Consider the following 27,409-nt stretch of genomic DNA (forward strand, 5'->3'; position numbering starts at 1 on the left):
AGTATTTCACTTTCTTCTGACAGAACTGCAATTTGGAAGGAGACACTTTGTGCCCATTCCTTCCCAAATGGTTCAACAGAGCAATGGTATCGGCTGTGCAGCCACTTTCTGTCTCCGATGCAACCAGTAAGTCATCAATGTACTGTACTAGGGTTGACTCGAATGGCAATTCTAATGCTTCCAAATCTTTCTTTAGAATCTGATTGAAGATTGACGGCGACTCAGAAAACCCTTGAGGAATTCGACACCAACTGTACACTCTGTCTAGAAATTTGAAACAAAAGAGAAATTGGCTGTCCTCATGAAGAGGCACCGAGAAGAATGCTTGTGACAAATCGATGACTGAGAACCACTCAGCATCGCAAGGGACCTGGAACATTATCACAGCTGGATTCGGTACTACTGGGCAACATTTGACTATGATGTCATTTATTTTCCTCAAGTCCTGAACGAGTCGGACCTTTCCACTTGGCTTTATTAGTCCCATTATTGGTGAATTACATGGACTGCTTAACACCTCTTTCAGTACTCCCTGTTTTACAAATTCGTCAATGAGTTGGGCAACTTTCATGAGGGTGTCTTGTGCCATGTGGTATTGTGGGGTCTGGGGAAAGATTGCATTGGGCTTTACAGTCACTTTCACTGGTTCCACTCCTTTCATCAATCCCACCTCTTTCCCTGTCATGTCCCACATTTCCTTTCCGACTGTTTCCCGTAACTCGGCTGGAATATCCTCTTCAGTCATCATCGGAAAGAGAAAATTCAGAGGATACTCTTCATCCACAGTTTCCATCTCATCCCCCTCTACACTGTCCTCTTCTTCCCCATCACTGCTCGTCTGTATTGTTATTCCTTCGTTCGAACACATGATCGAACAACCCAATTTGCACAATAGGTCTCTCCCTAATAGTGCTATCGGGCTTGAGTCACATACCACAAACTGATGTACCCCTTGATAGTTACCGATGCTGACTGGTACCGGATCTGTTATTGGGTTCGTCAGGTGCCTATTTGCTACTCCCACCACTTGAACTGTCCTCCCTGAGAGTGGCAAATTTGGTACTTCACTGCTCTTAACAGTTGAACGTGTGGCTCCCGTGTCAACCAAGAATGAAACACGATGACCCATTACTCTTCCCTCTACGTACGGACCCTTTTGATCAACTTCCAAGGATGCTGCAAGCACACAATCTCCTTCTTCTTCTGAACTTTCACTCTCCCATACATTGTTTATTCCACTCTCACTGTGTAATGGGAACTGTTGTACGGTGCCATTTCTACTCATTACCTGACCCGAGACCTGTGGAGGAACCATCACTTGCTGCTGACTCATTGGTGCCAAGGGTATTTGCATTTGCTGATTAGGTACCATGGGTAACTGCTGTTGCATTGGCTGCATTTGCGTCATCTGCATACGAGGCATCTGCATCTGCTGCGGCTGCATAGGTTGCAATCCCTGCAATTGATTTATGGTCTGAAAATTTGGGTTTGGACCTCTCAATTTCGGTCCCTTCATTGTCTGAAATGCATTGACATCATTGTTTTGCTGACCAACACTTACACCTGCACCTGCACCTTCCTGCACCACCATCGGGCACTCGCGTTTCCAATGACCGACAATTCCGCACACGTGACACGGCATCACCTTCTTCATTGCCTGCACACCCGTCACAACAGTGTTCAAATCCGGACCATTATTCACAAAACCTCCTCTGCCTCTGGCCTGTGGCTGAAACGCCATGTTTCCCTGCAACTGCGGCTGCGGTTGCGGTACCTGCTGTTGGAACCCTTGCATCCCTTGCAAACCTTGCAAACCTGTTTGAGCTGCCTTAAGCTGCATCATCATCACCTTCTCTTTCAACCTTTTCTGTTTCACTTCAATTTCATCGCTACAGTATTTCGCATAATTCAACACCTCATCAATCGGTTTCGACTGCCAGCAAATCAAATGCGACTTTATCATCTGACTTATCTCTGGTCTCAGCCCTTCCACAAATCTGAAGACAAAATGAAGCATGTCCTTCGCCTCTATTGTTTCCGTGCCACTGTAGTTCTTAAACGCCTTCAACAACCTCTCATAGTAACTATGAATCGACTCTTTAGCCTCTTGGGCAGTTCGATCAATCTTCTGCCAATCCACATTTTTTGCGGCAACCTTCGTCTTCAAATGCTCAATCACCTTATAGTACAAGCTCATCACCATAGGTGATGGTGCACCCGTCTCCCTGTCTCTCTCTGGTTCACTCGTCGGCCAACCTACAGCTCTTTTGCAATCCTCCCACAAATCTGCCGGAACCACAATCTCAAAGAGAGTATTCAGGTCTTCCCAGAGGCATTTTGCAAGCTTCACAAACCTGTCAGTCTGCTGATACCATTCAATCGGCTTCTCTCTCAGTTTGGGAAAATCGTCCGTAAAAGACTGAATATCACTTCTGTGCCATGGTACATGTATTAATTTTCCCCCTGCTGTCTCCCTCATTGGTAACATGGTTACTGTCTCGCTGCTTTGTGGTCTTTTCTCTTTGTGCTCTGTAGCACTGTCCCTCCTCTTTTCCTTTCTCTTTACCCACCTGCTTTCCCACTTGTCCAAACACCTCCACACTTGTGCACTCTGTAGCAGTTCTCTAAGGTGCGCCTTCATGCCTGCTGACCTCATGTGTTCAAAATCTGTGGCATCAAAATCCAACCTGTAGCTTCTGCTCAAGTGTTTTGTCTTGTCTATGTCAACCCCGTTTTTGTCAGCTATTTCCTGCAAGCTTTTATGTACCTTGTTCACTTCCTTCGTAATCTTTGGACATAGATACCTCAGCTCCTCTTCCGAGTAGGACTCTAACCTATTCACACCCATAGTCCCTTCCACCAATTCTTGTGCTTCCATGTTCAACCTCATCCTATTCATATAGTCTTCTCCCTTCCCACTTGCTGAGCTTTGTGTAGAATTCAGACTGTTGAACCACTGCGTCAGCTGTTGCGCATTCAACCCCATCAGCGTAGCATTCACATCGACTGCCATCGATGGTTGCGGCAACTTTTCAGTGTTCGATGTTAGAGGTATTATCAGTGGGGGACTCGACCTCACCAGTGTTGACTGAGCACATATGGGACTAAACTCCATCAGGGATCCAGATCCATTTGGCTGAGCTGCTATCGGAGTTATCCCTGGAGTGTTTTCTATGCACCTCCTTTCTGTCCCGTTCTGCAGCATTGATCCCTGACCGCTCATACCTAAATTAGGCTGACTGTACAGAGGTACCGGTGGACCTACAGTAATGGGCAGTGATATCGCATCTGGGTTTTGTCCATTTCCCATGTTCTGAGGCATGTTCATTCCCACACCATGGGTCATCATTGCCAGCATGCCCATCTGACTCCCCGTCATCTGAGCATGTGCGTTTCCCCCCTGCATCTGCTTTTGAGGCATCAAAAACTGGGTTGATTCAGCTTGTGCCATTGTTGGGTTGTGACCATTCTGTCCTCCCATTGCGGCTGGGTCTAAAATCATTCCCGTACTATTGTCGCTGCTGTAATACCTTGGGACCTGCGGCTGATAATTTTCTGCTGGTTTTAACATGGGTACATCTGGATATATTCTCCTAACCTGCGGTATCTGCGGGGTGAACAATAAACTCAGGTCCTTAGATCCCGATGACGCTCCTGAACTCTGGGTTTCACTGTTCCGTACCGGTGCCGGAGGGGCAGAACTGGTACTTGGACCTTGTCCATTCTCCGCATAAGGTGGTGGACGGTCGTTCAGTAATTGCATTATTAACTCCTCATCCTCTAACTCCTCTTCTCTCCTCAACTTTCCTCGTCCTCTCTATCCTTGGAACACTTCCTGTCTGTCTTACAGGTAGCTTTCTTACCCGTCTCCTCTTCTTCCTTAGTAATTGCGGGAAACAATTTTATCCCCTGCAATACATCTGACCTCCACACCTTCTGTGCATTATCCCACCTAGCATCCGCTAGTGTCTTTTCTACCTTTCTCATCCTGGTCTCAAACTTCTTCTGCTGTTGCTGTCTGGCCATTAGTTCCCAAATCGCTAGAGCCTCAAACTGTGCTGGCCTTGGAGGCACCTTCATGTCGTACATCGTGAATCTCAAATTCTCTAGGATCCTTATATTGAATGTCCCATGTATCGGGAACGCTACGCTCCCATGTTTCTCTGTCAGTTTGTGCCATTGCTTCAGCCAAAGACACGGAGCTACCCCCTTCTCTTCCATTACAATGTAAGCTGGTGTACCCTCGGGCGGCGTCTCCTCTCCTACGCTCGCTTTAATGTAAGACTCCCCCTTCATCGCGCTCCTGAATGCTTTAAAGAATTTCATTTTCTCGTCTTTTTATTTCACTAAGTTTGTAATCAATAGGTGACTTTAATTCCCGGAATACTCTTCACCTGCCTTTCCCCTTCCAATCGAGTCCCACGGACTGCGTCCAATCCGTGCGCGACCCTTCTCTGCAACCAACCTATCCCAGCGCGGCTCCTAGTGACGTCACACTCACACACACTGCGGCTGACAAAGCCTTGCGGCTAGTCTTCCTTCACTCACCTCCTCTCGTAACAACTTCTTGCATGTATTGCGAGCTACCAAAAATTAAAACAGATCTGTCGGTTTACTACAGGAGGGGTAACACAATCGCTTCAGGACCTTAGGGACTTTTCACTAGCCTCGGCCGCTATTCCGTCTTTCTCGGCCCCCACGTTCGCAAGCAAATCTGACCCGCAGACCTACTCTCAACTTGTCAATGATCTGTTCTAGTGCACTTAGAATCTTGTCAAAGCCCGAAGTCGAAGTTTCTTTCACTCCCTAACACACATACCGACTCGTTGACCACGCCCGATCAACCTACTAAACCGCCCAGACCACAACATGGATCAACATACTCCGGAGTCTCTTGACCTCGCAGGGCCCGTCTCAACAACAACAACCACGTGGACCTTTTTATGCACAAAGCGCCACACGCACATGAAGTTCGACGACTTCCCTACTCTCACACTCGGAGTCGCACCTCCGCTATCTCTATGAAGTTCGACGACTTCACTACTTCTACACTCGGAGTCGCACCTCCGCTACCCTCTAAAAAAGAAAAAAAATCCTCGCAACCTTTTCACACACCCTGCGGCAATAAGCTGTGCAAGCGCAAAACCCTAACTTCACTCATACCATCACTAGTACTGCCAACGCCGATTCCACACCTCCATTCTCTCCATTCGCAAGCTCCAAGATCCCGGGAAAGTCGCGGTGGACCTAGCCCATCATCATTCTGTCAATCTATTTTATCCAAGAAAAATCTAATTCAACTTCTCGAGTGGGGTCTCAAATGCGTAACCGTTAATTCGACACCATGTACTCTATGAATACAGGGTCCCAAAAGACGAAACCGTCCTCTGCTACCATCTACTGATAGAGCGGTCCGTACTAGTAATTTACCGGTACTTTGGACGCTCTTTAGGCCGATGAATCTTTTGACTAAGTGGGACTCTCCGGACCCTATGTCGATCAATCGCATCAAATCGATAATCAATAACGAACATAAGCAATACCTTGGTCAACATAACACTTGACAATTAATCCAGAATACATTTCGGCGAACCCTGACCTTTCAGTCAGGAATAGCCACACCAGTTTATTCAAAGTTAGTGAATTTTATTTCCCTATATTAACAAAGCTAGCACAATATAAATGTGTCTCAACACCAAATGATAAACGTAAATGAACATTAATAGCTGTCCATAGCGGCGGAACAAGTGCAATCTATGTAGCATTTGAATCACAAGGCATTCGATAATAGCAATGCAAATCACTAATACGATAATCTGTAACGAACTAATCGCATACATTTAGTCAGCATAACAAGATCTCAAATTGCATCGTGCGACAAAAGGAATCCTCATCTAACCTCGAATTAGCATCGGCATGTGGGACTTCATGCAAAAACAATTTAGCAACATCAATTTAGAAAACTCCTAACTAGGGCTCTTATCAAAATCAGCAGTTGGTTACCTAAAGGAAACACAATGCAATTTTACAATTTCCTTTCATATTTACCAATTACGATCAGCAATCAAGGAAGTCTTCGTCTCACAGGTACCGTTCTTCGGTCATCATGGGTACCGTTTCGATCAGCATAGGACGGGGCAAAGGGGCGGGGGTGGACGGGGCAATTGCCTCACGGCGGCAAGGTAAAACTACTACTTCATGCAAGGGATCAAAGTTAATGTCTCTAGGGCCAGAATCATTAAAGTCTCTTTCTCTCGATTAGAGAAAGCATCAAAGTCTCTCAAAATGGCGTCGCAGCAAAGTGGGCCATAATAGCTACGAAGTCTGCAAAATGGCGGGATGTCCAATAATGGATACTTTCCTCTCGTGCACCTGGGTTTTATAGACAACAGTTCAAATCCAGTAGGGTCTTCCATTGGAGGGTTCATAGGTTAGCTTCAAATTGTCCAATCAAAAACGACAGTTCTCAAGCTTTTACTTAAGCATACATTATCCTTGGAGATGGGTACGCAAGTTGCAACATTTTATACCAATTAACTCACTTTCAGAGCCTCCATTGTCCGCACCTGCAAATCGACCTTGGAGTGAAGAGAAAATATGCCAGGCTGGCACGAAACCTTAAGATAAGCATGTGAACGGTCTCAGTGGAAAAGTACAGCTTCAAGCAAAAATACACGTTTAATAGCACATTGGAAAAATACGAGCATCTAAACCGTGAGACCAGGCCACTAGGCCGAAGCCTGCACTAAAGTAATGCTAAGCTAAGGCATTTCAAACAAGCAAATCATAGCACACGTTTACGATTATGTCGGATTAGTGCAATTCTAATACACCACGTTATATAAAGCACGCTTATAAATGTTGGCAAACTACTCTGAGGGCACATTTTGTCCCCGTACAATCTTTATTAGTTCGGTTAAAGTCACACATGATTATTTCACACTACGTTTACGCGTTAATAAATGTAAAACCTTCATTTTCTGCTTCATCAGCAGTGAGGGAATTAGGGGGTAAGGGGGAGGGGGGCGGCGACGACTGAGATTGTGCCACCTGGTTCTGCGGCTCTAAAGTTTACCTCGTACCTGGAAGGACGCTACCCAGGATTGCTGAATCATTTTAGCGCTATGTGAGAGGTGCACAGCCGCCTTGCTTCCTGCAGGTAAGTAATCCCATGTGACTGTCACCTGGCTCGCGCTGGGGCGGGGCCTGTTTGATGCCCGCAGGGAAGGCGGAAAGATGCGCATCTGCCCAAGGCCACCCAAGACGATGCAGGAGGATGCTGATCTCTTCCCTGAAACGCCTGGGTTCAACAACCAATCAGCGTTAGCCTCGAAGAGAGCGAAATGACGTCATTTGCTGTATGTTTTCATATCAGAGTCTCTCAGGGTTTACTGTTGTTTCCGAAGAAATGGTAAACGAGGCACTCTCAAGCCTTCACTCTAAATTGCCACTTTTGTGAATTCGGAGCGGGACACGGGCTGCCCCCTTCAGCTGAACCGCACCTTTGTCGCAGCGGTGATTATTTGCTCAATTTTTAAAGTGATGTGAAGGCATTTTTGGGGTACCCCTGCTAGGTCCAGTGTTGCAGTTAAGTAGCAATGACCCCTAGATGTATGCTAGGTCCAGTGTTGCAGTTAAGCAGCAATGACCCCTAGATGTATATATAACGCATCAATGAGTGAGCGGGGTTGTGGTGGCAGTCCAGGACAGATGTTTATTTCTAATGTTACCAGTGGTTACGGAGTCACGTCATCGGCATTTACAGCAACAATAAATCTAATAAACGGGGCCTATTGTCTTGCTAAGAGCCCTTCCCAGGGGCCTGGATGCTCTGAAGATGGGATTAATAGAATCACTTGCGTTTGTTTCCTGCAGGAATGAGCCCCGCGGACTTCACCTCATAAAAGATGTTTTTTTCTGACTCACAGACTAATGAAGACATTTTGATTACACCGGTCAGATGTTTACATCATGTGACCGCCGTGTGTGCTCAACCCTGTGACAGAGGAGCAGGGCTGCGTCTGCTGTCCAATGAGGAGAGGCCACAGGCCTTTGTTTTATATATGTCCGCACCGTGAACCCGTCTCGTGGAGAGTTCTGCAGCTTTTTATTTTTTATTTTTTAAAAGGCACCATCCACCTATTCATCCTCCAGTGATCACTCAAGACTAGAGGTGAGCAAGCCAATAAATCGACAGGGCGAGCCGCAGTGGCGTAACAAAGCCCCCCCGAAGCCTGCGCGGAAAGCGAGGGGTCTGGGGAGGGTGGGGTGCAGAGCTCCAGGTGGCCCCCTAAGCAGAGTACAGTGGCCTGAGACGACCTCAGTGACCCCTCAAGTTTGGTTCCGCCATTGGCTAGCCGAGCCGAGCCGAGCCGAGCCAAATGTCTGACTGGGATTGAAGAACCCATGAACGAGACGAGCGGTGAAGATGCCTGCTTATCGTAAAATAAGACAAAGTCTCTTTGAAATTCAAAAAAGTGAATTTATTTAACTTAAGAAAGCCTTGACAATAATACACCACAGTATAAACTGCAACGAGAAGTGCTTGTTAGAAGCAATAGTTTTGAAACATGAACTTTGAAACCTCCCTGCCCCCACCCTGGTGACAGAGCCACTAGTGAACTAGGAAGCAGGACAGTGACATGTTGGCCCTTATGTGGCCTGGATTCTTACAGACAGAGTAACATTTAGGATATTAAATCCAACACATTAGTGTTTTGTTCATCTACTATTGTGAACTCAAGTATCTGAAGGAGGTGCTTTCATATGCAATAGTGAAAAAGAATTGTTAAAAGAAAACATTTGCTTACGATCGCACTATTTGGCTGGGCTGGGAAGCCGGGATTAATCCAGATATTTAGGTTTCATCTTTTACAAATCAATCACTGAATGGGTATCTGCCTCTCCTTTACACCAGTGTTAATGGTTTCTTTTTACTTCGTTGTGCACGAGGATAGAGCAGGGGTGGCAGGCAGAAGCCACATGAAAGCTCGACTTCCAAGCTTCAGAGAAAACTCCAGCAAATCCAGAACGCAACCACACGTCTAATCCTCAACCTCCCCCGTCACGAACACATCTCCACCCACCTCAGATCCCTACACTGGCTGCCTATCAACAAAAGGATCATCTTCAAAATCCTGGTCCACGCTCAAAAAGCCCTTTACGACACCGGACCAGCCTACCTCAACGAACGAATCAACTTCCACAAACCAACTCGACAACTCCGCTCCGCCGACCTCGCCCTCGCTACAGTCCCCCGCATCCAACGCACTACCCCCGGCGGCAGATCCTTCTCCCACCTCGCCGCCAAAACCTGGAACTCCCTCCCCACCAACCCACGCAAGACCCAGGACCTCCTAACCTTCAGAAAGCACCTCAAAACATGTCTTTTCGAGCAGTAACCACCCCCTCCCCTCAGCGCCTTGAGACTCTACCGGGTGAGTAGTGCGCTTAAGAAATGTGATTGATTGATTGACTCGTTCTGGGCTCCAGGTTCCATGAGGGCGTAGAGCTCAGCCAGAGCCAAGCTTCAGGTTGGAGCTAGCTCGAGCTTTCAGTGGCTCGCCCACCTCTACCCAAGACACAAGGGCTCCAAAATGGAGTCTGAACAGCAGCTGCAGTGGGTCACCTACTTGAGCAGCCAAATACAAAAAGACTCGGCCCTTAACAGTGCCTTCTGCCAACACAAGGGGAGAAAGAGAGCAGATTCACTCCCGCCTTTTGATTAAGGCTAAGAAAAGTTTGCAAAAGTTTTTGTTCAAAACGACGACTGGCGTTACTTCCTTTGAGGGTGAAGCTATCAATGGTGCAGCGGGCACAGTGGCGCCGGGGCACCTGGGTCTGAGAAGCCCATTGCATTTAGTGATGCTGGAACAATTTTTAGAGTGTGAGGAGCTGCCATCAATGTTACATCACTGAAGTCACAGAGTTTGTAAAAAATCAAAGAACTACAGAAAGGTCGAGTGTAGCAAATGAGCCACATCCATTCAGGAGGAGCATGGTAGGGTTGTAGTTTGTGTCCAGCGGTACATTGTGAAGCCTCTGTCCCAAATACAGGAGTAAAGCATGGAGTACTAGGGTACTGTCATGTACAAAGAGCACATTTTCATTAAATGTCCTCTTGAAATGACCATTACATTTCGAATAAGGCATGGATCATTACTGTTAAACGTACATGGTGCCCAAATAGTAACTTATGAAAATCTGGTTTCTGTGCTTACCTATCACACAAGTAAAGTGTCTACGTTTGTTTCGATCCCATTAAAATTGTTTTATCCATCACAATTCATAATAAGAAAAAACAACATACCTTATTTGCTCCTTCTTTGCTGCTGATAAATTTTGAAGTATTTGCAGAAGTGCGTTCACAAGTATTCACATTTTGTTTACCAAATATTGGACATACTGCTGCCTCCTCCATTCACACACTCCATACCCCATGAGGATTGTCAATTGATTGCAAAATTAACTCACTTTGCAGTAAGAGAAGGGAAAAGTGAATACATGCCTGCAGGTTAAATGGGGAATAAGAAACAACTTATCAGAAGGCATTGCCTGGCATTTGATCTCTGTCTTTTGAATACAAACCAAATTCTACATGAAAAAAATTAAATTAACAGACCTCTTTATTGATCATTTTGAACTCATGCAAAGTTATGGTGGGGGTCCGGCAGCAACTCCCCCATCCCTGCACCCAAAGTTCCATCACTGCTGATTGAATTCCCATTTATAGCTTCCTTTTACTGCCAAACCATATTGGATAGGAACCCATTTTCGTTGCTTAGGGCCCATGGCACTCTTGCTAGACAGATGTGGTACTGGAGGGTGGGCCAGGTGGGCCATGGCATCCCAAGATAGCCCTGTGGCCCACCCAAAGTCCATTCACAAACACAAAACCGTCTTCCGTTCTTTTTAGGTCGAGTGCGCAAGAGCTTTGACCTGTTGTAAGTATTGTGTGCCTTTAACCACGCCCATCCCTTTCACTCGTTCATGGGCTTGCCTTTCAAAAATCCTTTGTCATCAATGGTAAATGCTTTACGTTTGTCCCTCCTTGGGGTGGTTTTGTTACCGCCTTGCAGACTGCCCCGTTACATGGATAATTGCACAATTGCATGTTTGACTGCGAGTGAACTTTCTTTTCCTTTTGTGTCTCTCCTCCGTGCTCATGGCGCTTTGAACCGGCTCACTTCTGTCAACTGTTTTACTTTTAATTTCAACTTATGTGGCAAGAAAAGTCCTGTTAGGAATTTACAATGCTAATAGCTCTAACTTGAGCAAATGAGAGACCCATTGCATTGCAAATGCTTTTTCTTAATGAAAACTTCATGGGCTTGTAGGCTCACAACCAAAACATAACTGTGCAACTTTTATCTATAAAGTCAATGCCTTGGGGTACTTTATGTGCCTGGAGTCAGGGGTCATGGAGAATGGCTGATATTACTGTGCAGGTGTAAACAGAACGGGTACCTGAGACAACCCAGCTATATCGAGAGGACAGGCTGCTGTCACTCAGTAATTAAGAGATGAAAACCGTTTTATGGCAGAAACTGTGTGAAGGGTTTTGCTGTTGAAAGAGATGTAAGTTAAAATAAGCATACAAGCAGGATATATATTTCAGTAGTGGTTTGTTACATTTTCTTTCTGCTGTGACATTATTCCTAACTTATGGCCAGGGACACTGGAATTGTAGATAGTGAAAACCAAGTTAAGGGCCTGATTACGACCTTGGCGGTTGGGATACTCCGCCACAAATGTGACGGATATCCCGTCCGCCATATTACAAGTTCCATTATAGACTATGGAACTTGTAAGACAGCAGGCGGGATGTGAGTATCCCATACGCCAAGGTCGTAATCAGGCCCTAATTTTCAGGGTTGACTAAATTATGTTTAGAATAAAGGCAAATTACTCACCGTAATGAGGCATAGGTTGTGATAGTATTACTTCATTATTTGTACACATTTATGGTCTGTTGGAAACGGTTACACCTTCTTAATATCACTTTAACACTGAAATAAAGCAACAGGCAATTGAAACATGACCAGTCAATCTTTGCGAAGGGCCTTCCACAACGCAGCAGCATATGTTACTGTATTTTTAGTAACTTTCGATCCGTTAGAGCTAGAAATAACATTTTGTTTTGCTAAAATCTGCTAATTATACAGCAGATGCTGGATTAAGTGACAGATGTGGCAAACCTATAATTATGTGGCAAACCTTGCAGCAGCCGATTCACATAAAATCCAGGGCACCTGCTTATGGCACTATATTAAGCAAAACCACTGACAATGGCAAAGTTTTCACTCTTCTTAAGTGAAAAGACTTGTCAAGTTTCAGTAATATAACAGACACTGAATGGAAAGGAGCAGTGCAAGTGACTATTATACAACAAAAAGCAATGTCACCAATTCCATGGTAGCGCTGGGAACATGTGCTGCACTGTCCTGTCTACACTCAACCTCCAGAGGTGCTCACAGAAGGTGGAGCTTGCTGATATATTTAAAAGGAACTTAAAAAACAGACACCCCACTGTGGGGCACCAGTGACTGTGCATGTATTTTCTCCCAACAAATTATCTAAATTTGTCACATGGATAGATAGAAATTAATTATAGTCAGGGCCACTGGAACTATGCAATTCCGCAGATGTAGCACTATATGCATAATTATGGTTGTCACATTTGCCACATAATCTATCATCTGCAGCATAATTTGCATACTTTAACAAAAAGCCATCTTAAACTGATCAAAAGTTTAGACAACCCTGCTGCGTATTTGGTCCTCTCCCATAGCATAATTCCAGTGGCCCTAATTGTAGTGCTGTTGTTGCTCCTTGGGTCCTAAACTGATACGATAATATACTGAGCCACATGTAAAACATGTTGTGCACTTGAAAGGAATCAAACAGGATCAGATCACAATTCTTGTGTGTCCTCTAACTTTGCTTTACCAGTCTTTTGCCTAATCTTTGCTCTGGGTCCAAGGCCTGCTTTAAACAAAACAAGATTTTAGTGTTAGATGTTGGAGGACACTAGCCATTTTCATAGCCCGCTCCCCTACACACCCTCAGCTATCAGAGCCCAAGTTTAATGTGGCTGAAGACTTTGGCCATCTTGTAATCTTGCCATGATACCGTTTTGGACCTGTTTGCAGCGAGACAAACAGAAACTACTGAAGGCATTTTTTACCCCACTTAGGAGTCAGCCCCTCCCACCAGCTAGTGCCAAGCGTAACAGTGGCACACCGAGGCACTCTCTCCAGAACCCTATGATGCCCGTGACCTTAGAGAAGCCCTGAAGGACTGGAGCTGCTCCCTCTTGTACCCAAGACAAAGAAGCAGACTCCAAGGGTCAGTTGGTTGACCTTCTGTTTTATCTACAGGGGCACACCAAGTTGCAAGAGGACCTTTCCCTGAAGTGCCTAGCTGACCGGTGGCAACTGGACCTGAATTGAACTTCACAGTTGGTCTCTGCGTGACACTCAGAGAGTCTCTAAGCGCCTTCCCCTGATGCTCTGGGGGCCTTAGAAGGGTACTCCTGTGGTTGTTTGGGCACCAGAAGATTTGGAAACCTTTGAAAACTGTTCCTCCAGAGCTGCAGTGGGACCCGCCGATGTAGGTATCCAACCGGCGCTTCCACAGCATTCTATTGAGTTTCAGCTTCATCCCCGCAGAGATCTCTGCACCTCCCAGAAACAAATAAGGTGGGAGTTAAAACATTTTCAGAAAGATATCTCAAAAGCTCAGGTGCTTCAACAGGGCCAACCTGCTCCAGGTATCTGGTATTAGGTCCATGGCAGATGCTATAGTTTCAGCGACACCCGCACGGAGATTTTTCTTTCAAAATAATGACAAAGTCCCTCTCTGAAGTGTAACTTACAAATGTTTTCAAACTTTGACTTCCAGACTTTCACCTGGACTAATTCACTTATATCTGGCCAAAGCTACGTCACGTTGGCCTCAAGTCGCGTCTAGGTGTCAGTCGACATTGACTACCAGTGTCACTTAGTGCCTTTTGGTGCTATTTTTACCTAAAACTTTAAAAACCCATATCTACGGTTTTACTTATTGGAATTTTGCAGTTTTGGTTTCATATTATTTATTACATTTTACTTTATATTTCCAATTCAGTTTGGGATTTGTATTACTTGGTATTTTGACTTTACTACTGTTCTGGTATTGCATAAATACTTTACACATTTCCCAAAGTTAAGCCTGTCTGCTCTGTGCCAACGCTACCAGGGGGACGAGCTCAGGTAAATATAGTGTCTTTGAAGGTTCCCTCTTACAAGAAGTATTATTAATTGAGGTAGGCAGTCACCCACCCCAAATAATAATTGAGCAAAATGAGTGATGCAAGTAGGGCAATAGTTAGCGTGTACTGAGCCAGGGGCGATAAGAGGTGAGCAGCCAGGGAGGAATTCAGAAAGGCGAAGGAAGAGGATGATGCTGGTGAAGGATGGAGGGTGGTCACATAGGAGGGTCTTGAGCAAATGATAACTGGTGGAGGAGGGGCAGGGGAAGGAGTGTGAAGAGACAGGGGCTAGTGGCAGAACAAGAAGGAAGAGAGATTGATGGACAGGGTGGGTGACAGGTAAAAAAGGGATAATGGCAAGAAGAGAGACTGGTGGGATACAGGAGAATGGGAAAGTAGAGGAAACATGCCAGACACCATTTAGGAGAACCAGTTCTATTGTGAGGCAGTCAAGTGAGCTGTACATTTCCATTTTGTTCCCCTTAAGAAACATCCTGCTGAAAATACTGATAACAAAATACTGGTTCAGAAGCTAGCCATCAAATTACTAGTCCAGTTGTCATCAGATGGCAGTAGAAACAGGCCCATATTTAATGTCTGGATTGGTTTAGTTGCTCAGGGTACCTCCATTAATTGCTTTTCCAATTGTTACCTCGCCTAGTTAGTTAAAAATGTATAACCCCAGGCCTAGTGAGTGCTCCTGAGTATGTACTAAATAGTGCTGTGCAATCCGGACCTTAGTGCTGGTTCTGTCCAGAATATGGAGAGGTATCAGTGAAGAACAGATCCAGAGACAGAGATGTGCCTGGGTTGATTATTCACACTCATGCACCCACGCAAGCAAATTCACACCCTCACTCCTTTACTTACACACAGTCATTACCCATAGGCAGCAGTATTAGTGAAGGTGAGGCTGAAAAAAAGTGCAAGATGGGGAGAGAGTTGGGGAGGTGAAGAGAGAGGAAGGGGAAGCAGAGAGATAGGAGGGTAATAGGGGAGAGGCTGAGGGAGGATAGAGATCAAAAAAGGAGATTGTTGAGAGGGAGAGAAGGAGGGCAATTTGGGAAGACAAGAGGGCGAGCAAGAATGTGAGGAGGGCGAGGAACAAAGGGGAGGTAAGAGATAGAGAAGGGTGAGGAAGAGAGAGAGAGGCGAGGAAGAGAGAGAAGAGTGAGGGAGATAGAGACGGGTGAGGGGGCGAAAGCAGGGAGAGTTAGAAACAGAAGGGTGAAGTGGACTTAGAGTAAGTTGATGCACAGTGAGAGGATGGTGAGGTCAGGAAAGAGGGAAAAGTAGGAAAAGGCTGAAGGAGAGGAGGATGGGGTGACAGACATCTGAGGTTGAAGTGGAAGAAGACAACAGCTCAGCAAGGAAACAGGTGGATAAGGTGGAGAGAGTAGGATGAGGTGAAGAGAGAAGAAGGTGAGGCGGGAGGAAGTAGAGATTGAGGTGAGTGGGAGACCAAGGTGATGTGGAAAGGAGGGTGACGTCAGGAGAAAGGATGGAGAGACATAGAGAACGGAGGGCGAGGAAGAGAGAGCAGAAGAGATCAAGGCCATAGGTTGAGACATCTAGCCATACACGGTTAAAACAAGTAACATCCGGATGGAGGTATATTAGCAGCTCACATTCGTGCAAGGCCATCCTACATTCCTACACCCACCTCTCAGCCACCTGGGAGACTTTGGACAACCCCACTATGGCCCATCCCAGCTTCTTCACTGCCCTCACAGATCATAAATCCTTGAGCTGGGCCTGTTGCTAGACCACTCCTTTTGTTCTTCCAGTTTTCTAAATGTAAGTTTCTGCTCCTGTTCTCTTCATGTTGACAGTATGTTGTAGGTTGTGTGCATCTACACAGAAGGAAGCAGCAGGTGTGGTTCCAGGAATCCCTCCAACTTTGTTGGCATAAATAACAGTTGACATGTTACTACCTACTCCTGGAGTTTCACTTTGTCACCCTGGTGGGGCAATCAAGTGGGAGGGCGGAAATCAGATCCTCCACGTGTTCATTAAAGTTTTGTTGGCCCAGTGCTATGCAGGCAGGTGTGTGGTGTACCCTGGCTTGCCCTAAGCCCCTGCACAGATGCACACTCTGACCAGTTAAATTTTACCTGCACGTTGGTCCTGATCATAACCAGATATTTGTGCACTCAGCACTTTTGCATTGGAATCTGCTCCCGTTTTTAATTTACGTTTAGGTCTTGCCCACTGTCTGGTGACAGATCATATCCTTACACAACACACACTGCACAGGGGAAAGGGGTTTCTGGAAAGCTCTTTTCAGCCAGTTTGTAGAGAGGTTCAGCTGACTTGAGGAATTGCCTAAAAGAGTTGTCCATCAGCATTTGTATCAGCCCACTGCATCTCAGGATATAAACATTCATATACTTTTTTTGTTTTTGATCCCCTGAGAGCCCCAGCGCTCAATTTCCTCAAAACCCATGTACGCACTCATTGGCCATCTTGTAATGGATATAAAGAATCCCAAGATGGTCACCATGTGGCTGCATGTTTGTCCAAGCACCATGATGCCCCAACAGCCTTTTCAGCTGTTTTATTTTATCATTCCAACACAATGACCACGTTATAATAGTAAGTGAACATAAACATGGCAAACCATATAGGTCGGCACATGCTGTTAAAGGGCAGACCTATTGACTTTGCCAATGCTTGTTTAAATAAATATTTTGTTTGCTTGCGTACGTCACACCAAATGAATTAAAAAAGTTGCCGAGCAAAGACCATATAAAATGCAGCACACATTTTGCTAATTTAATATTTCCCCCAGTCCACAGAGGTAATTAGGGTTCCCATGTGGTTCCTCAGCCTCACCTTCGGTAGCAAAGCCAAAGCAGGAAGGAAAATAAATGTTTGCTGTTACATGTAACAGCAAACTCAAACACCAGTGCAGTATTAAACAACGTAATTCAAATATCCACACAACATTCAAGTGAAATGATACAAATTGAAAGTCTGATGCAACAAAAATGAAGAATATTGTCAGAGGGTTTAAAAGTTATGACATAAAATAGTTTATAATAGTCCCGCTGACACGGAGAAGGAAATTCTACAGTATAGCCTAGAGGAAATGTAAAAAAAAAATACAAAATTAAAATTCTCCACCAGAGAAACTGATTGGACCCTAGCATCTCCCATGGCCTACTTAAGTGTGCCCCATGTTACATTTGCACTTAGAAAGTGTTACTGAAAAAAGTATTTGCAACAAGGCCACCCAACAAGGCTTTATATGAAGATGAACTTCAGATTGTGTGATATGTTTTGCCAGCTCTTGGCAAGAAACGGCCATCTGGTGCAAAAACCTCCACGTGATATGAGTAAGACTGCTCTGTGAGTACACACGGCTGGCTGTAAAACACATATTTGCCATCATAGGAAATTTCACATTAGAAAGATATTTCAGAGCTCAAATAACTTGGTGGTTGAGCCAAAGGAGGGTCTAGGTCACTTACTCTTACCTGGATGTTCTGCTGAAGATAATAGTTAGGTGTATAAACTACTCTCAGTAGACATGCCTAGAAGCAGGAGCAAACACCCAGATGTTGAGTCACTTCCTGGTTGGAAATAGAAAGAGGGTAAAATATGTTTTACTGAACCTGGATTTTGATTGAATTTTTCAGGACGGTTTTTCTGCATCCAGTCTCTTTATTTCAGGGTTTCTGCGGCTAGCATGGAGTGATCAGGAAACTGTCTCTTCCTGTTGTGAAACAAAGTCCTGGACAGAGAGAGTCAAGTCAGCGGAGGGACAAGGTCCTTATTTAGAGCTTGGCAGAGACAGTGCATGAGCACAAAAAATGTCAGTCGCCTCTACTCGCCAATCTCGCGGTTGCCCACAGTTGCTCTGCCCTATTTAGAGGTGGGAAACTGTAGGGCTTCCAGTGGTGAAGCCTCATGTGACTCCCCCACTGCACACCCTTGACCTGAAGGCCTGTCTGCCACAGGGCCCCCAGGTGTTTAGTGAGTATCCCCTCTTCCTGTTTATGGGGGGGGGACTAATCGTCACTAGATTTTCCTGTCCCGGACTCTCGTGCAAGGCAGTGCTACACAGCTACATTGAAGAATGGTTACCATGCACCATAAAAAACTCCCTACTTTGGGAATTTAGGCTTATAATACAAGTGATATTTGCTCTGAAGTTTTAGATATCCCTGCCAAGCAGACGCGGATCTCTAATTATGCAAATTTGTCCCCCTCCAGTAGTGAGATTGCCTTATCCTCCACTACCCTTGCAGACCACCAGGCCACCGATGCCTGCTTTGTTAGCACTAGATTCTTCTAATGTTACCCTCACAGGCAGCAGATGGGCTTCTTGCAGCAGGAAGGGGAACATTTCTTCCTCCATGCTTCCAATATGCTTTTGAAGTGACAGTGTGCCATGTGGGCTTTATTAAAAGGGGAGATAGCGTACCATTAGTGAATACCCTTAAACAGTCTGTAAACAATTCCCACACTCTCTCTTCCCTTTTTAATTCAAAATAATGTATATTTCCTGTGCCCAGTGGCACAATAATTCAACTATAGTCAGCTCTGGGTTACATCTGTGTGCAAAAAGGGTGCATGTGATTTCAAAGAAAAACAATTTCATGAAATACCATTACTGAGAAACCATTTCATCTAAAATGTTTAATGGAAATTTTCACAATGAGTACTATTTACCGTTTCATAGAAATCAATTCATAGAATGTTTTCTTTTATTCTAAATTGACTTTTGCATGCTTATTTTTAAAGGAGTGAAAACACTCATTATCCATAAACTCCACCCGTTCCTGAACCCTAAATCCACCTCCTACGCCTAAACTGCACCCATCTGTGAATCCTTAAAACCCCTCACCACCCCAGTCCTGAACCCTAAATACTGTTTGCCATTCCTAATCTCTAACCATCACTGTACCTTGAAAACCCTCACCAGCCCTTAACTCTGTCCATCTATGAACCCTAAAACCCTTCAAAACCTCTAAACTCCACCCATCCCTAAACCTTAACACCTCACACGCCTAAACCCCACACATCCATGCAACGTAAAAACCCATCTCCATCCCTGCAGCCCGAGAGCCCCTTCCTATGCCTGAACTCCACCCATTCCTGACCCCTGAAATCCCCTGATCACTCCTAAATATTACCCATTCCTGAGAACTCCTCACTGGTCCTAAACTCTACCCAGGTTTAATATAGTTTTGGATTTTTCTTTAAAATGACCTTTCCTTTAAAATGTTTCTTTTAATTTTTGAATACTTTATATTTCCTTGTAATCGTCTTTTCTTAAAATTGGGTTTGCATGATTCCTCCAATGTGGGATCTTAGTTTTCATTTTTTCATTAATTCACACACATCAGGCAAAATATAGCATTGAGACTTAAGAGCTCCCCACCTCTCAACTCTTTACACCGGCACTCTTCACTTTAGTCCTCTTCAAATGGATGTTTAGCTCTTGCTAACTCTATTAGAAGATGTCATACAGGACAGTGGAGTCCGTGAGTCTATCAGGCACATTCTCTTGATCACAACCAAGCGTGGGCTAGTCAGGTCCATCATAAATGAGCTCTTCTCATCTTTCCTGGTCATTATTTGTCTCCTATTTGAAGTGTAGTCCAGACACATCACATGCCTTCAGCAAGGCCAGTGAGAGCTGGGAATGAAACTGGGCTCTCTAGCAAAAAGGTATGAAGTGTTGTGAAAGGTATCAGCCACAAATATGTACTTTGTTATGCCACTGTGGTTCCTTAAACACACAATATTAAATGTCTCAATGTCACAAAACCAAAAAAGTGATTCACATCATCTGGCTGTTTCAGGTAAAAATATCATGCATTTGATATTTTGGTGTTGATCGCCTTTACCAAACGTGGCATCCATTTCAACAGTAAATTTCCATTTTATGCGAGTGTGACACTTTGAGAGGCACAGTTGTCAACATTTCAGTTCCCAAACCACTGCTGTGGTAAAACTTCCATAAATGGAACAGCACAGAGGGGGCAACAGAGTAAAGTTGCTGTAACATGTGGCTCTTGGCTGACCTTAGTCTGGACAGAGATCAAAAATCTAGATTTCCAAACTGAAAAAAGTGGAAAACATGCAAAAGTAGATTGATCATTGCACTGACTGGGAGCACCTTAAGGTTGAATAAAATTTTAAGAAATGGACATTTGTGTTGTTTCAGGCAGGAGTTTGGGTCCGACCAGTGTCCCGACCTGACGAAGGAGGTTTACCTCCAGGATATCCACTGTGTGGGATCTCTCTGCAAGCTGTACTTCCGGGAGCTACCGAACCCCCTCCTCACCTACGAACTCTACCCGAAGTTCACGGTAAGCCTTCTCATTCCCACAGCAAGCCTCATAGATTCTTGTGCAGAGTGGACTGCCAAATGGCTTCTCTGTTTCTACTTGTGTCTGGGAAAGACTGCCCTTGTTACTCAAGTGAGAAAAACAAACATACTTTTCCGTTCTCTTCTCTCCTGTAGTTGCATATTGTTCTCATCTGTGGGTCTTCAGCTATTTCTGTTTTGCTTCCAGATAATGTTTGCTTTCCCTTCATTATTTCCCATCTTCTTTCCATTGCAAAATAATATCCATACCCTCCAACACAGTATAGGCTGCATAAATATCTGATAGAGACTTCTAGTTGCAGATTCCTTACCTTAAAATTTCCCCGAGGCGTCAGACTGGATCCGGAGACATTTTGTTGGCTACATTTATAGCTTGAGTACTACAGAGAGAGGCATTGGCTCCACCCACAAATTGGTGGTCAAAAATACACATTTTGATATGGCAGAAGTTGCACCCATCCACAAAAAAGTGTTTCCCTCCACAAAGCTGTGCTTATTTCGTTTGTCAAGTCACATGAGCCAGCAGCAATGGGGCTGCCTAGAGAAGGCTCATGAGCAGGGATCATCAAGTTTACATTGAACTTTTATCAAGTTTATCAAGTTTACATTGAACTTTCAGAGGCAGCATTGCACTGGTAAAGCATCACAGCAAAGTAGATAATTTACAGTGTTTGTTTTTCTGCTGGAAGCAGCACAGATCCTTTTCCTGTTAGTTCATTAGCTTTAGACTTCAGAGTGCAGTTGTGTGTTTGAGAGCTTTATGGGATGCCCAGAGCTAGAGTAATCCACATGCATTTTAAGGTCTGCCTTGACAGTGCAGTTGTTGCCTGACCTTATGTGATTAACAAAAAGAGCACTATCAAGAGAGTGGCTTAGATTCCACACACATATTGGTTTCCCTGCATAGAGTATTTAATTGGATCAAAGTTGTGCGCTTCCACAAAAAAAAGAGTGCTTCTATTGCACATTATAGCTTGTGGCAAACCTTATATTCAAAACAGCAGGACTGAGTTTGTTATGGTGGCAAGCCAATGATAATGGCTGTGTGCCTGATCTGTTTATTAAGAAATGTTATGGAAAAGGCAATAGGCCTCGTATATTTATTGTGGAAAGCATATGTCAAAGTCAATAGGCATTTAAGAGTGGATTGTTATTTCTTTGTATTAAAGCCTACAGATGGGCATTAACGTAGGAAGGATTTGGTGCTGCTTGCCCCATATGACAAACTGTGGACATACAGGATTTGCACTGTGAGAATCCTTGTTAAGTCCTCCTAGGAGATATATTATTTTGCTTTTCCAACTGCAATTGTGTGCACATGTGTGATATTATGACTGTATGCTAGTTAACTTGTGCGAAAGCTAATGCTCTGTACAGTAGGTCTGAGTTGGTTATTGTGACGCATCAGTAATAACGCCTATAAATCTGATTGATGTGCACTGAAAAGTCATACTTACACATCAGGGGGTGTCCCCTAGAGATAGGGGGTGGAAAAAGCCCCCAAGAAGGGATGAGAGACCTTGCTGAAAGCAAAAAAGTATTCATCTTCAAATAACCTGGTTGGTTAAGAAGTTCAGACAAGCACCACGTTTGTTATAATATAAACCTCACTCACTCTAAAAGTGACATGCTTCATCATCTGGTTCGTTCTGGCTGATAATAGCCAGGATGGGCTCAACCATATTCCACAGAGCACTTTGAATATAATCATGGTACTGGGCAAAAAAGTTTAAAATGACCACTTGGTTTTGAGGGTCATTGGACCATTAATCCCGAAGTACCCTCACTATGATAAGTACTATACATATAGTTGATTTTATATATGCCCCCCCCACTCCGCTAATTAAGGGATACCTTGGAGTGGGTGAGTCATTTTTAACTTTTTTACCCAGTACCTTATTTATATGGCAGATACTTTTTTTGTGTTCAGTGAAAATGTATGCCAGATGACATAGATTTGTTTTTTTAATATTAAATGCTATGACAAAGGCAATAGGTCTGGCTTTTTATGTGAACCACATTTGTTAACAGTGGGTTGCTAGAATACTATGTTACAGGCTGTAGACAGGTATGTGGCTACATGCAATCTCACAAATTACTATTGTAGGTAAGTATTTTGGTGTTGCTCACCCACTCTGACAAACTCTTGGAGTAAAAGATTTTCAGTGATTATTTGTGTATACTGTTTTGCCAACTGCAAGTTTGTACATATTTGCAATTTTGTAACTGTATACATTATGGTTGTCAGTTTATGCACACTTCAGTAGGCATTTGCTGATTACACTGTCAAGCCAGTTTATAATGAAAAGTTATGGCAAAGCAAGTAGGCCTGACTCACTGAGTGTGAAATAAATATGTTAAAGCTAATAAGAGTATAAAGGTTGATTGTTATTACACTGTGTTAGTCTGTAGGTAGGTATTTTGTAGGGGTGTGCAAAATTCACGAAATTTGCTTTCTGATAATTATGCAAAATTTTGTGAAAATAAGACGAAATGCAAATACGTTATTTAGCACTATATTTTAGTGTGAAGTAGGTCCTTGGATCCATTTTTTATGCAAGGGCGCATTTTTAGCTTTAAAAAAAGCACAAAAACGCAAGTGCCATACTCGCGTTCTGGCTGTTTGAGTTTTTCGTTGTGCCTGCATTATAATTTTACTCTGAATGGTGCCATAATAAGGTGCCATGGCGCAATGGCATATTTTAGGGAATTCAAAGTTACAAACATAATGCTAAAATCATGAAGTTACATGAATCACACTGGTGTCATTTAAATATCATCTGTGCCTACTGTTGTTTTTATATAAAATATCAAAGATTACCATGTTAGGCAAAGACTTAAGTGACCCACCCAAACAAACCATTGATATAGAAGATTTGTACTATAGTGATCAATATGGATTATATATTTTTTTATTTTATTTTGACAACTGTGATTTTATACATATTTGTAATTTTACTATTACAATTTTACTAATGCTGTTTACTGTTGCTTTATGGGAACGCTGAAAAGGTCTGAGTTGGTTACAGGGCAAGCCAACAATAAAGGTTATGGGCCTGATTGTTTGTAATGAAAAGTTAAGATAAAAGCAGTAAAATTGACATATTGACTGTGAAAAGCATACGTTACAGCCAGTAGACGTTTCAGGGTTGATTACTCTATTAAAGTCAATAGATGGCTATTTTGTCAGCTGAAATCTCACAGATTACCTTTGTAGGGAAGGATGTTGGTGTTGGTTACTGCCTCTGACAACCCTAGGGGGTCGAAGATTTCCACTGTAATATTTCGTGTCAGAATGTCTTCAGAAGACCTGACTGGCTTAGCTGTCTGCCGAAATCTTGTTAAAAAAAAAAAGAACTGAATAATACAGATATTCTTATCTATAAATAAATATCCATATAGAGACAGAGAGGTCCGTTGTGTCAATCTTCTTCTCTCTTTTGTCTGTGTGAGTGTCATTTGCACTCTGTTTCCAGCCATGACAGTGTACGTACTAGGCTAATGGTTCAGTCCACATCAGTTATTGTCTCTCTTGCCCTGTGAATGACTGTAGTTTCTGACCATTCGTGTACATCAACCAGAATATGGATGCGTTTCAGTGTCAGGGCTGGCTCACCAGAATTGTGGCTTTCAGGTAATACCTTTTATAGTTACCTTACCATTTTTTGGTTCTCCTCTTTTTACCTTTTCTTTGGAGGATGCTACAGGTCATGCAGTGCTAATGGGTTACTTTCTTGCTTTTCACATAGTCTACCATTGCTTCACCATTCAAAGATGGCCAACGCATTGTTTCTAAACGTGGTGGCCACGCTAGAACTTTAGAAAACGATAGGCTATGCACAATACTTTTTCAGGACAAACACCTGTTACTATATGTACTTTCATTGTGGCACTCATATGCCTGTTGCTTTTAGAAAGAAACATGTTTTCTAATTTCTACATGTAGTCTTTACATTTATTTGGCATATGTTTTTGAGTGTGTGTGTTTTATTATGGTTGCAACATAGGGTGAATGCAAGAATGAGTCAGTGGATGGTTGAATGAATGCATGAGTGCAAAGATGAGTGGCAGGGTGCATGTATGAGGACTTATTAACTGCCGTAACTCATCAGTAACACAAAAGGCACTTTCATTCATAAGCCAGACCTATTGGCCTTGCCATGCTTGTTTTGAATATTCTTTGTCCCATTACTTTCCTCACAATTGTTAATTCTCTTCAGAGTTCTTCTTTAATTCTCTTCCTCTTCTCCCAATAGTTATTGATATCTTAATCCTCACCACTGTTCTTCCATGATTTTCTTTCCGTATTCCCCTCTCATTCCTTCTCACATGCTATTGGGTTCTTATCTACTTTCTCGTTCCCTCTAGCTCAGTTATGAACATGGCCAGCAAGTCTCCCTTAATCTTGGGGAAGTGGCAGGCAGATCCTAAACTCTACCTCAATCCAAAGGTGTCCAATTCCCTTGTGAATAGGGGGCAAAAAAGGCACAAGACCCTCTGACCCTCTCTACCAGCCAAAAGAGGACGTGGCAAGGTACTTGCTGTGCTAAGAATTTGATTATAAAGGATTTAATATCCCTCTAGGTTTAAACACCAGCCTAAAAGTAACTACTAGTTGCTAGTGTAGACCTTACCTCGGTTCAGACGGTGTAATTTCCTTTCATCTCTCCTAGTTCCATCTAATTACAATGGATTCACCTCCCGTGTTTATAATGATCTGGGTTAAAAACACATAATTTTAACCATACAAAGTGTAGATAGGGAAGGTGGAGTCCATTATTTTTGGTTTGAAGAAAGTGTCACTAATACTGAGGCCCTCATTCTCCGGTAGACATAGGGTGAGGTCGTCTACGTCATTTTGTCGAAATTTAAAATACTTTTCACTATTATGATAACCTGAATTTTTAAAGTCAAGAGTGTTATTGATAATTATATTGTGATGATTAGTGTTGTTATTATGATAATTAACAGTGGCAGTAGTAACAATATTATTAGCAGTGGTAGTTGTAGTACCACTAGTGATATTAATAATACCAAAACAAATATTACTGCTAATACCTTTACTACTACTAGCATATTACATGGGATTCTACAATTGCTGTATAAACGGCAGTCCCTAATTTCTTTATAATCGGCGGCTTGTGATGCACCAAGCCGCCGATTATAAAGAAATCACGTCGCAGAATTTCACTATTATAAATTATTCCAGTCGAATTCTGACGTCACGATGCCTGCTGCTAGAGTCAGCAGCCGAGGTGAAAGGTATAATTGAAGCAGCTGCTTAAAGTAAAACATTCAATGTTGCTTGTCCTTCTTCTGCTCTATTTTAATAGGTCTCTATGACAAGTAAGACAAGCAGTGAGAATATTTGCACTGCTTAGATAGAGAAAAGCTAGAATCTCTCTGCATGTTTCTACACGTTCCGAACTACTGCAGTTTTTTTTTTTAAACTGATTTGTAATGAACTGTTTCTAATATCTGTTCGCAAAAATGATCTAACAGGTTTTTAATGTGTTTAGTTTAGCACTAGAGCTTTTATTTGTATTCTTCATGTTTGCAAACAGGCTCACTCTTTCATATGACAGAGGTATGCGCCGCAGTTTTAAGTGGTTTGCTGGAAGGGTGATGGTGTGAACATGTATTATATGGGATAAAGTACCCCCTGGCATACATGATAAGGATATTGCAAGTCACCTCAGTGTTCCATAACCTTCGACCTCCTTCCTCTATGTGGCTGCTTGCAATATCCTTATAATGTATGGCAGGGGACATATTGGGCCAGATGTATCAAAGCTTTTTGCATTCGCGAATGGTCGTTTGCGAATGCAAAAATGCCTTTCAGTATTTGTCAAAGGCATTCGCAACGCAAATTTAAGGAATCGCTAAAATAGTGATTCCTTAAAATTGCGACCCTGTTTAGAGAATCGCAAATTGCGATTCTCTAAATGGAAATCGCAAATAAGGAATCCTTATTTGCGATTTCTAAACCACATATAACAAGCAATTCCTGAATGCGAATTGGGCATTAGGGAATCACTATTACCAGCAGGTAACCATGTGCAAATTTAAAAAATGCATTAAAAATGCATTTTTAAAATTGACATGTAACGCACACATGCCCCTTTTTAAGAAATTGCTATTACGGATTTGCAAATATGATACATTGCATTTTGCAATTCAGAAATAGCGATTTCTTAAAAATCGCTATTACCGAATCGCAAAAGCCTTTTTTGATACATCTGGCCCATTATCCCTTCTATAGTCACTCTCTTGTTACTGCTGCAACTACTATTATTAGTTCCACTACTAATAGCAGTAATAGTTGCTATTATGATTACTATTTGAATTATACTAATTGTAAAAGTAACAAAAAGGTAGTGCCAGCTGCTACCCTGTTTACCATTCCACACCACTGTAAATAACAGATATTAATAACACTGAAGACAATGGCATTAATTCAAGTCAGCGACCAGGGAAAGTTGAACGTTTGAGTGCGCCCTATCTGTATTCACTCCAGTGACCTGTAAGATGCACACTGATCTCATCAGTGAGCGTATAACTCACTGCGCTGTCTGGCATATATGGTAACTAGTTATCGTAGTAGCTTTCCTCTGTGTAGCAGAAATGTACTGTTCGTGAATGCATTGGGCGTGCACCATGCAAGAGGAGGCAAGGGGTGGGGGAAATAGTTTTTGGGTGAAGATATAAAGACAGCTGTCTGTAACTACTGTATCACTTCCCAGCTCAAAGGCCGCATCTCAAGTCCACATGCCAACTGCCACGAGACGTAGAGTTGGGCTCAAGTTGACTAAAAG

The 27,409-nt window shown here is 43.3% G+C and overlaps 1 protein-coding gene across 1 annotated transcript in view; it reads left to right on the plus strand.

Annotated features, from left to right (window-relative positions):
- Positions 1-27,409, plus strand: part of ARHGAP31 (Rho GTPase activating protein 31) — a 411,862-nt gene that overhangs the window by 150,697 nt on the left and 233,756 nt on the right. The window contains exon 3 of the mRNA XM_069202778.1: positions 20,430-20,574. Within this exon, the coding sequence (XP_069058879.1) occupies positions 20,430-20,574 (145 nt within the window). The remainder of the gene's footprint in view (positions 1-20,429; positions 20,575-27,409) is intronic.

Source organism: Pleurodeles waltl, chromosome 8 (assembly GCF_031143425.1).
Source record: "Pleurodeles waltl isolate 20211129_DDA chromosome 8, aPleWal1.hap1.20221129, whole genome shotgun sequence".
Lineage (NCBI taxonomy): Eukaryota > Metazoa > Chordata > Amphibia > Caudata > Salamandridae > Pleurodeles > Pleurodeles waltl.